Source organism: Cryptotermes secundus, unplaced genomic scaffold (assembly GCF_002891405.2).
Source record: "Cryptotermes secundus unplaced genomic scaffold, Csec_1.0 scaffold106, whole genome shotgun sequence".
Taxonomy (NCBI): Eukaryota; Metazoa; Arthropoda; class Insecta; order Blattodea; family Kalotermitidae; genus Cryptotermes; species Cryptotermes secundus.
The window spans coordinates 1,163,105-1,175,302 of NW_019734310.1; the positions used below are offsets into that span (position 1 = coordinate 1,163,105).

A 12,198-nucleotide genomic window follows, 5' to 3' on the forward strand; every position below is an offset into this window, starting at 1 on the left:
CCTTCATCTGTCATGTCACAGTATCTGTAAATTGATAGAGTATAGTATCGGGTAAAAGAACTCTGCATAAATTTATTGCATAATTTTTGGTAGTATAAAATTGCATGCATTTTTATTAAAGTACAGAAAAACTTCAAATTGAGCCATTGGAGAAAATTTGTTGAGGCAGTTCAGTTGGTAAGTAAGAAGGAAGAAGTGTACAAATAATCAGCAAGGGGGCAACAGTGTTGGTTCAGTTTACCAGTCAGACAAAAATTATGCTCACCAGACACTTTCCACAAGAGAAACTATACCTGCAAATGCTGTTGAAATGCCTTTTCCCCAGTATGTATACCATCACGTAACACACAAGGGCTCATAAAAATGCCTGTTGTCCCTCATGTAACAAGTACACAAAAGTTGTTTCCTTTTCAAATTCACTGTTTGACATCTGTGGAGAAATAAAAGAGGAGAGGGAAGATTAACATTAAGCAGTATGTTTAACAGTTTTCCCATTCCTTAGCATTATTTTTTCACTCTTCATGGACAAGCAGATGCGTGGGTTTTATCGAGCCTTGACCATGGCAGATGGATGATGCAAATAGAAGCAGTTGTCAGTATTTAAGACTGGATATGATTTTTTAAAGGATTGTGGTGGTTGTCAAGTACAACTTGACATTATACTTTATATTTTAAACACAACAATTTATGACGCAGGTGAAAGGAGGGCACATTGTTGAAAACTCCATTTAATTAGGTATATGTGCAATGAAGGGCTCTAAACCAGTAAAACAATTTGATGTAGATATGAATGCCTGACATTGATCTTTAATTCTGTATCATGGGAAACAGTTTTTCACACAACTGTGCTAGCAGCTATTTAGTACTGTAAGACCATTTTGAAAAAAAAGGTCTGAATTGAAATCTCTATAGAAGTTTGTCTGCTGAGGTGGAGTATATATTTGTGGATATTCATTGTTACCTCAGAACTCAGTATGTTTAACTTGTTTATGTTTCAGAGAGTTGTTGGATGAGACAGGAGAAGTGACATTAACTAGTTCCTGGAAGGAGATAAAGAAATTGGTTAAAGATGATCCAAGATACAGCAAGTTCTCTTCTAGTGACAGGGTAAATATATTGTAACATGTTGCGGAACGGAGACCCCCTCCCTACCCAGCAGCAACGTGGCGACTCAGGCCACAGGNTAACAGTTTGAACATTTCAATAAGTTTCTAGTTGCCCGTCACTAGCAATTTGGCGAAATAAAACGTACAGTAGTAAATTATTATTTATACTAATGTATTTAATTATAATGTATTCTAATTTATACTTTCTAAGCTAGTATTTTGTTAATATGGTTTTGCAAGCCTCATTTATATAACAAAAACTTAAATTTGACAGTAATTATTGTTTACACAGTGAAACTGGCTACCTAATATCAAGGTAGATGCTACATAGTTAACTCTGGTAGTCTTTTTTTTTTATGTATGGCAGTTTATATTGTCAAGTAGGTTTGCATCTTTAGGATATGTTGTAATTTGTTGCACTGAGTTCATGAATTAGAATTCTCTGGAAGCTAAGAGTTGCTGAGCCATTTAAATTCCCCACACTTAAGGAACCTGAAGGCTTCCAGAGCAATAAAGAAACAACTAGTGTGCAAGGGCACATTGTCACTGTGATTTCCTGAGTCCCCACCAGATGTTCATACCATAAGCAAATTCCAGTGTTACCAACTTGTGCGCCGTGTGAGTTATGCGTGGTAACCCGTTTTCATTTGACTGCCCCTTATATTCCTGGGTCTTCCAAGAAGCGTCATTCCTTCAAATTTTTGTACCAAAATTCTGTTTATATTTCTCATCTCCCCCATGCCTGCTGTATGGTATATTTTGTTATACATGGTGATATATTTATGCTTCTGAACCATTGCCTGTGGTTCCAGACTTAATGAGATATCCTGTAGCAGTAAAGGAGGCCACAAGATTTTCTTCATTTACATAACTGCTGTTCTGAGATGTGATGCAGACTTGTTAAAAAATAAGTATTGTCATGTTTTAGGGGGGATGCATGTCTGTTTCAGGAGTTTGTTTTGGATGATTAGATTTATTGCACTTACAAACTCAGCTCATATCTAGAAGTAATACAGCGCTAATACTGTTCTACACACACACACAGTGTTCTCTGTCTTCACTGGTTATATCCTAACAGTAGAGTTCAGCAGAGTAATTACACCACTTTCACTATAACTGCAGCACACATGAAGTCTTCTTTGCACATTTCTTCCCAGTCATCTTTGACTGCCATCTCAAGCAACTCCCAGTATTCTAATTCAGTCAGCCTTGGTTCCTTGTTATATAGCCTTGGGTTGGATTCAGCAGAAAATGCGGTTTCCATCATAATAGCCCAGCAGTGCTTTGATTGTGTCTTATGTATTCATTGCCATGGGAACCTGTGTACCGAGTCATTGCCTAGCGTGAATGTCTACTCTGGTTCCGCTATCTCGGTTTTCAGATAATGTCATAGTGTGTATAATGACATCATTACCAAATAAAAAAGATGCTATGCCTCAGTTTTTCCACTTTGCCCTGTACATGTAATTGAACTCTTTAGCCAATAGGAAAGTCATGAATGTATTAGACTTATATTGCCATGTTATGCTTATTTTTCCTCCTATTTAAATTGGAAGTGTGGTGGTGCTGAATTTATTTCTCTCAAAACAATACTGTTTTGAACAGTCTTCTGAAAAGTACATGGGTGTTTTTTAGTCTGTTGTGTTTCTGAGTTATGCAAGATAGGAAGAAGTAACCTACATCACATTAAGTGGCCTTCAGAAGCATGTGTGGTTACTTGTTCACAAGATATAAGGTTATGTGATGTTTAACTTGTGTAATATTTTATTTGGGTGCAACTAATTCAGTTATTTTGAAGATGGAATAAGGCAGTGCATTAGTTTTATTTCGGTGTTACATGATTCCTTCATAGAATGTCAAAAGCTGAGGAATAAAGTTGTGTTTTTTCTCTCTCTTCCAGAAATGTGAACGAGAATTCAAAGAATATATAAAAGACAAGCTAGTTGCAGCCAAAGCAGATTTTAGAGAATTATTGCAGGTATGTAATAAATTGCCGATTACAGTGGCTGCACAGTGGGCATGAACCATCTTTATCTGCTCAAACGCTGCGGTCGTGGGTTCAAATCCCACTCTAGGCATGGATGTCTCTGTGCATTTATTTTGTGTTTGTCTTGTTCTGTGTGTAGGTGGCAGCCTTGTGACGGGCTGGTGCCCCGTTCAAAGGGTCCTACCAACTCTGTTTAGGGTTCAGCTGAAAACGCAGCCAAGGTCCAAAGGGCTATAGAGCCATAGAGAAAAATATGTAATAAATTATTTTGGTTATATCCTTGTGTGCATAATTGTTGTCTTTCATTTTAATGCTTCTTAAAATTGTGAGGGCGTTTAATCATAATATTGTGGCTTATAAAATGGCTTTAATAGTAATATTTTGTGTTATAAAACAGGTTTTTGACTTACTTGACCTCATTAGCTTGCACTTAACTATTATCATATGTTCCCTGCCTAACATGGAAGCATGTCCATCTGTCTGTCCTTGTGTTTCATATTTCCAGAACTAATGAATGAACTGCACTGAAATTCAGTGTGGAGAGTATGCCCTAAAAGCTGTTGGGCAAACTTTTCACATGGTGCCTTACATGAGGCATAGATTCTACTTGGTTCATTTTCGCACAAAAAAGAAACTGGAAGGAGAAGTTGTTGTACAAAATAAATTACATAAGAACAGCTCAGCAGCTTTAATTTGATACACTTAAAGTGCTGGGATATTTAATGAAATGCAAAGAAGAAGAACAGTTGGTTGATTTAGCAGTAATGCTATCAACTCATACCTGGGAGGTGCATGGTTTGAATCTCAGCCAGATCATCAGCCATCCTGACTGAGAATTTTCTTTTTTTTTGGGGGGGGGGGTTCCCTTGGTCTGCTGAAGATGCCAGGATAGTACCTTTATTAATTCATGGCTACTCCCATCCGTTTCATCAGTCATCATACCATTCCAGTGCTGTGTAGTATAGGTATTGACAGCCCTATAAAATAACCTGGAACCCACCCCTGAACAGTTTCATGGCACAGCATCTTTACTGTGTTTAGTTTTGAATCATTGGATTTGTATCAAGGCTAATAAGTTATGCAAAATAGCAAGGAATATGTTTGAAAAAAACGTGCACCCCAGTGAAGTGCACCTTTCCATTGTTCTTACATATTGCCCAGCAGTGAAGAAGATGCACACAGGTTATGGGAAACCTAATCCTTTCAGCATCCATCTCCGAAGATCCTCTGTGTGTAAAAGAATACCAGTAAAGTGTTTGGTTTATTTGAATTTTTATTTTAATTAATGTATTGGCTCCTCAGGAATGAAACATGCTCCTGTTGAATTAGTTTTCACCTTTACCATGGCAAATCAGATGGCAGTAGCACATATCAATATAAGATTTCAGATATTTTGTATACAGAGCTTCTGTTAAATTGTCACATGATGTAATTTTTTCCTTTCTAAAGCAAATCTACTGAATCTTAGCACTATAAAATCTTCATAGGAACTGTATGGTGAAACAGGAATTATTATTGGAATGATCATATAGGGTATCTTGGACATCACACTTAAAATTAATCAGCCCTGTGGTCAGTAAATAACTGACCGATCATTGTTATTTTGGTGACGAAGAAAATCCTTGTTTTAACCTGAAAGTTGATGACACGACCTAACTACTGGATCCTGAAATCAGCTTCTTCAGTCCATTTTCATATCTTGCAGATCAGTTTTCCTAAGTTCCATTTTCGTATTGCTCTCGTTAATGATTGTGTGTTCAAGCGTTTCCCCCCCCCCTGATATGTATTTGAAGTAAGTATAATTTATAAGTAGTGGGCCTTAACTGTGTGAAATTTAGACACACATATCTTTTATTTGAACAAAACTCCATAACTAAACAGATATATTTATGTATTAGAATGATCATGATTTAACGTGAATGCTGTATGAAATATGAACAAATTTTTATATAACTATATTTAGAAATGAATGAATTGTCGTGTGACAGTATGTATTATCGTTACTGGTTGTTTATTGTCCTGTATGTGATGTTTTTTCTTGCCTTCTTTGTATATCCATCTAGCACGAGAAGATTATAATGATAACTTAGTGCCATTTATGGATGGCAGCAGTGTGTCATTAAACGTTTGTAGAAGGAATAGACTGGAAGATAAATGTACCGAAATATAATTGCTGGGAAAAGACAGTAGGTGCAGGAGAGCAATAAAATTTTGAAACAAGAAAAGGGATATTATTACCAGATATGAGGAGATGAAAGTAATGAAAGTTATCTGTGCAGTTTTCATAAGTAGTGTCTTTGTGGTGCATGTGATGCTTTTTTGCCTGCAGGAGACAAAACTTATCAATCACAAGTCGTTGAAATTAGTACAAGAAAATGAACAACACATACGTGAAATTGAGGAGATCTTGAAGAAGGATCGTCGTTACTTGGTTCTGGACTATATGCCTGATGAAAGGACCAAGCTGATTGTCACATATCTGGAAGACCTGGATAAGCGCGGACCGCCCCCACCACCAACAGCCTCAGAACCCACTCGGAGACCTACCAAGTGAGCATATTTTAAGGTGCGAAACTGTACTCATGCAGGAAACAGGAAGAAATGGTACCAGTAATGTTTTAACTGAAATTTTTGGCATTCAGAAATGCGTAAATAAACATATAAGTCTTACAGCATTTTCATGGAAAAGTGAATGAAATTATCTTGTGTGGTTTATAACCTTGCTTTTTTAAGTGTGTATTATGCAAAATGAATAGTAGGGAAGTCACATATATGTGTTCATCTGACCATCCTCATATTTCAATATATTTTTATTTGAATTAAATTAATTCAGAACAAGTGAGTGATGCAGGAAAGCAGAGAATATATTTGGAAATTCTGTGTACTCTTCATCGTGAACTATTTTAGACTATGTANAGACAAAATAGATTGTTGTAGATTAGAAGTTTTGGAAAAAATTAAATACCTTAACTGCCTCAAGTTTTTGGTTTATTCCGCTGATCAGTCACTCTTGTGCCCAGTTCCTAGTTCAGTTCAAACCACGCTTCATATAGTTCCTAGTTTCATGGCTAGGAGCCATAGGAGTGCAGTTTGCAGGTTCATGTACAGTGTACAGGAAGTAGGGTGTTCAAATGCTTGATGTATGGCTTACCTGAAACCATTGTGAAGTGGTAAGATTGTTCTTCAAGAAATGGGGTACGAGTATCAGGGTGATTCATGAGGCTCTTTTCTTGTAAGGGTCCAGTGGCAAATTCTTGCAAACACATACTGAACTCTTGGGTTTCATAAAAGGCAGGGAATTTCTTGACTAGCTGAGCAAATAGTAGCTTTGCAAGAAGTGTTCTGGTCTATGGAGTACTGTGTATTGTGTCCTGCTGAGTAATTATGTTTCTTTCTTCCCAGCTCCTGATTGCTGACCTTATCTGTCATATGAAGATGTATACAGGTGTGGAAAGTGCCTGCTGTATGGGAAACAAGTTCAAAGGTTTTATATGTTAATGCTATGAATGTGATTTTTTGTTGCTTTTGACAGCAAGTATATCTCAAACTTTGTACTGCAGATTCATTCTCATTGTGATGAATTTAGGTACCGACATCATCATTAAATAATTCACAAAAGAAAGGAAGCCTGATTGATGAAGTTGATGTATGTTGCACTATTAAAAACAAACTGGGTTTTATGTATATTCTACCCAGCATTATTGTTGATCCCTTTGAATACAGCATCATATTCTGTAATATCCCTGATCCACTCCTGTTTGTTTAATAAGTGTTTAAATGTATGTAACAGTAAACAAAAGATGAAAGCATTTATTTTATTCATTCTTGGTTATGCATGAAGCAACATAACTGTTGTAAGGTAAAAGAGGTATGCATTTTCAACCTGTCATTGAGGGGGTTAATCTGATGATGGAAGGTGGACCAGGTTAGTTTTAATTGCCAAAATTTGTTATTTAAAACGGGCAGTATATGCAGTACTGTTAAATGTAATTGTTCTTTTAACCAGTTTGCTTTTGTAAGCGTACCTTTATGATCTTGTATGCAGACTATGGTCACCTTGTCTGCAATTTTATACAAGACATGAAGATAGTCTTGAAGTGGTTCCTGCTGGCATCTTTTAATAATATTATACTGTACAGTTGCATAATTAGTGTAGGCTGCATGTGATATATTAGAGACCATTTAAAGCACTTTTTTATAATTCATAGATGAGGAATATCATCAAAGATTTATATCACATTTCCTAGGTTGGTTTTGTAGCGCTGATTACCTGAAGTGGGGAGGAGATAATTCAGTAATTAATACAACAGGTTTATCTGCATATTGAATGCTCAGCCAAGTTTACAAGATCCTATAATTACAGGGATATGACAGTTTCATTTTTAGCCTACTTTTCTTCCTTAAGTAAAGTAGGCTTATGAGGTCACTGTGCTTTTTGTTTGTCCTCCATTTGAACTTTGGAAGAAGTTGACTGATTTTTGTGAAATTTAGTGTGGACTTTGTCACCAGAGGTCATCCAAATCTTGTAATGTTTAATTTTATGTTACTGATATATAAGAAAGAAGGCAAATTCTGCCATAATTACAGAAAGATTGCAGTTCTCAGTTCCTGGTATGAAATTGGTAATATAATTGTAGCTAATAAAATCCAAGAAAAGAAAAAAGAATATTTAGAAGCAGTGCTTAGTGAGGGGCAGCATGCATTTCATTGGGACAGACCCACAACTTATTATTTGACCTTTACAATGAAACAGTTAATTGAGAAATATTGGGAGTTTGGCCTCTGTATTACCTCACTGTTAAAGATCTTAAGTTGTTTAGGCCATGACTACTTTCTTCTGAATCATATCATTTGACAGTGCTGTAATCATCTACCTCCAACCTTCTTAACCTCAGCACAAGATGGAGGTGAGTGGTAAGTTTCATTACCTGGTTGCATTACCCCCAGGGAAAAGAGACCCTAGTATCCATTGCATAGGAGACTAGAGGGCCCTCAGAAACTAACCTGAGTGTTTTGGAGAAGGGAAGACTCTCTTGTCCCTACCGGGAATTGAACTCCACCACATCTATCATCCATCCTGTAACCAACTCAGTATACTGAGTTAGCTCATTTACCTTCACCAGTTATTTGCAGTTGTATTTGTGGATTTTGAAAAATTGTAAGAACAATTTATATCAAATATAATTAGTGAATGGAAATTTATAAGGTCTGTTATGTTTTACACTCCGAAGTGTTAGTGTTTGACTCATGGGTTCTACACTCTGGCGTCCTGCTTAAATGAGTATTCCTATAGTATAGAAATCTTCTGTTATGCAATTACGTTTTAATTACACGCTATTACCACCTGTACTCATTATTGGTCATTTAAATGTATTTCTACTTCACCCTTGTGGTTTCTTACCATCTTATCCTGTTTCTCTCTGTATATTCCTGTTTATTACCCTTGCTGTTATACTTGTATCTTGATGTTTTAATACCAATTTTTGCATTGATATTCTAACCTCTTGCCCAAAATTTTGCCCTCCTATGTCTTTTGTTGCTTCACATGTCAGAATGTAGCCCCAAGATCAAGCTTAAAATCTAAAAATACCGAAATGTGAAGCTTGCATACATTGACTGTACAAACTGACTTGAAACAAAATTAAAATGATCAGGGTGGTCCAAAACAAATATGGGAATGAGGCTAAGTGTTTTCTCACTAGTCTTGTTTAATGCTTAATAAACTGCTTTTGCTTGCAGTAGCATGCTTCATCTTCCTAATGAAAGAGGACATGGCCCTAGAATTGTTTATTTTTTTAATGTAATGATTTATGAAATGTTTTTATTTGAAAAGAATCTGAGGACAGAAGGGACAATTAGTACACTTTTATGCATTGTAAAAGAATTGACCCAGAAGAGAAGGGTATCAATCTTGTCTCAATTCATGAATTGTTTCCAGAATCTTCTCCTGAACATAAAGTCATTCTTGCACTTGCCTACTTGTTTATCACATGTAGAACGTTTGTAGAAGTAATTTAAATAAAAATGTATGCAATTTCTGCTTTTATGTTTAGATTATATTATATACCACTTTATTTGCTGCAGAAAGAATCAGTAATTTTTTCTTAAGCAAATCACATGGTAAAAAGCATGTGGCCTTTATATTTCAGACTTGGCTCTAGAGTTCTGCTTGAAATAAACACACTGCAGCTGATTGGATGTAGGTGGGTGGGTTTTCTCTATTTTAGCTCATCATCAGAGCTGTCTTCCACATGTCCTACCTTCAACAGTTCTTTTGGTCCTGTGTTGCTTAACTTACAAACCACCCAGTAAAGTTTGTGAAGAAAGTTATACCCTCTGCAGTACAGTAGAGGTTAAGTTGCTACCGTTTTTAATGAAGCATTGTGCTGTGAAGACAAATAGAGAAGTGTAAGTATAGCTCTGTGCATTTATAACTTCAGCACCAGATGATGTGAGTGGTTCAGTTGGACACCATAACCACTTTATGCCTGGGGAAAGAAACCTTGGTAGCCATTGGATAGGAGGCTGAGTTGGCCCCAGACTTGGTCTGATGCTGTGCAGAAGAGAAAAATCACCTGCCCTTGCCTGAAATTGAATCACAGTTGTTAGTCATCTATCCCATATCCAAGTTACCATACTGCCAGTGATTCTGGCTACACCCTCTGCGGCATTTCAGACATTTAAGTGATTGCTGACAAATGGTCAGAAGTTCAGTCCATTGACAGTTGGATAAGAAACATTACAATCTTCACATAAGTATATGGAAATTTTTGTCATAACTTCAAATGAGTATGAATCATGCTAGTGAGTTGTTGCTTGTGGAACTGTTTAAATTACATTTGAGTTTGAGACTAAATATAATTTGTAAAAAGGCAAGGTTTTTAAAAACAAGTTTTAATGGATGGATAAGAAATGATGTGGATAATGTTATTCAGGGATCAGCATTTAGAGTAAAATTACAGGGATCTAATTTGTGAGAAATTTCACACCAAAGTTCAGAAACATGTAGGACTCCTTTAGTATCCTAAAATCACTGCTTCAGTATGGGCAGTCTTGACATTTATAGCAGTCAAAGTGCTCATAATGTTTCCTTTAAGAGTAGTTTTCATATGCATTTTTACTCTTTCTGGTCCAGTAGTATATAAAAGAAGACACTCAGTTAAAAATTCATTAATTTGATATGTAGTTCAGTTTTAGCTAATATCTGCTAGGGAACAAAATGTACAAAAGAAACTGCATGGAAGCTTGTACCAGGTTTCAGGTATGTTGAATGCTTGGTCATGTGTCAGAAGATTTTGTATAAATTATGTCTGGTGTAATACCATCCAAAAATATCATGGTATCATAAACAATTAGGAGCTTCTCTTAATTTATCCATGTGAGGAAGTGTTAATTCATTGGTGAGGTGGTGCAAAAATCTTTTGATGTTACCAAAGTAGTGTCTGTGGAGGTCATGGAATGTGAGAAAGCAAGTGGGTTATTTTTCATTGCACATGCATTGTACTGTGTATTGCATGTCTTGTATTCCATTATATCAGAATTTGTATTATATATGTGATTTTTGTGTTTATATTAATAAAGCACTGGAATTTGTTATGCATTAAAGGGTACAGAACTGATTCATGATGTTTAATTTACCTTTTGGCTGCAGATGAGATTGTTGCAGAATGTATGTTTTACTGTTGGAGCCATTGCCTAGCGACAGCTTGTTTGTTTATCAACCCATTACCTAGCAATGGATTACTTCTCTTGTTAGACTATCCTTTCATGTCACAGTGTAATTCAATTTAAATTGTTGGGGCAGTGTGCTAGACCCAGGCGTAGATTGATATATGATTGAATCATAGTCAGAATTTTTTAGTTTGCAACTATATATTATTATTATTCATTTGGAAGAACTTGCGTTTTGTCTGTGTTAAATTTGGCAGACATGACTTCAACATTTGGATCACCCCTTGTTTGTTGATATCCACTGAAAAACAGTATCTCATATGGAAATTATAGGTATGTTTATGGTCTGTATCCCTGCCAGGTTTCATATGCCTGGCTCAAATTCATTAGTTTTACCATCAAACTGAAAATTAAATATAGATCTCATGCTGCTGTCGTTTTATTTTATTTTCCACAGAAGTGCCATAAAACAGTTGCCTATTTTTTAAGAACTATTACTGCGCATAATTTCATAACCCCTGATTGAGTGGTGCTGGTGTTGCTTCCACATCATGAGTCTGCAAAGGAGACCTGGGATGACCCAGAATAAGATGGTTCAGCCAGGTACAAGAAGACATAAAGTAGAGAGGAAAGAGTGGGAAAGAAACCAAGCACAAAAGATTGTGGGAATATAAAAGAGATTTGACACTTCTTATTCATTAGCCCATATGAAAATGAAAATAATATGCCTTTTTCTGAAGAATAAATTCTATTTATGAAAAAGTGTTAACTCATAAACATATTCAGATTTACAGCTACGAGTACAAAAGGCTGGAATTTTTATGATTTGTTTCAGGAATGGAGGGGACCTTGGTTTTTCTTGTTTACTGCTAATGGCCTTATGTCCATGCTACAGTTACCCTGAAAGGAAGCTTTGGATGGCATTTCATTCTTGAATGTGTTAGAGAATGTTTCCCAGGCAGTTTTAGAGCTGGATGTTGGTTTGTAGTATATGAACAATGCTGAATTTTCCAGGAGAGAAAGGGTAGTTTTACAAGGATTGACACTTCTTAAGCACACTAAGCCTTATACCATAAATTACAGACTAAGTTATGCCATATTTGCTTTTATCCAAATGCCTCATGGCCTATTTCAGAAGCTTCAAGTGGCAAAGCTGTGGAATGTATTAATTCCAGCAACTGTTTTGAAGGGGTTAAAGTTGTCATAGAAGCTGAGAGTTCAACATCAAGAATTAATTTAGTAGACACAGTATAACTGTTCTGAATTTGACTCCGTGCTTTGTAGGTAAGCTGTTTGTTATGTCTCATATGGGATTGTTCTTTAATTTTGTGTGTGGATCATAGAAGAGCATATTAAACAGGAATTGGTAGTGTAAAACTTACATCATCATAAAGGAATATTTGTATTTTTTCATTGTTTAGCAGCTTTTGAAGC

The 12,198-nt window shown here is 36.0% G+C and overlaps 1 protein-coding gene across 6 annotated transcripts in view; it reads left to right on the plus strand.

Moving 5' to 3' along the window:
- The window catches only part of LOC111868451 (transcription elongation regulator 1), a 46,306-nt gene extending 35,613 nt beyond the window's left edge, over positions 1–10,693 (plus strand). For 4 of the 6 annotated variants that reach the window (XM_023859094.2, XM_023859096.2, XM_033753047.1 and 1 more), the window contains 4 exons: positions 999–1,107; positions 3,007–3,084; positions 5,423–5,643; positions 6,496–10,693. In XM_023859094.2, the coding sequence (XP_023714862.1) occupies positions 999–1,107; positions 3,007–3,084; positions 5,423–5,643; positions 6,496–6,502 (415 nt within the window). In that variant the 3' untranslated portion in view covers positions 6,503–10,693. Of the gene's footprint in view, positions 1–998; positions 1,108–3,006; positions 3,085–5,422; positions 5,660–6,495 lie in introns of all 6 variants that reach the window. The other 2 variants (XM_023859095.2, XM_023859098.2) reach the window with 1 other exon arrangement.
- Positions 10,694–12,198: the final 1,505 nt, after the last annotated feature.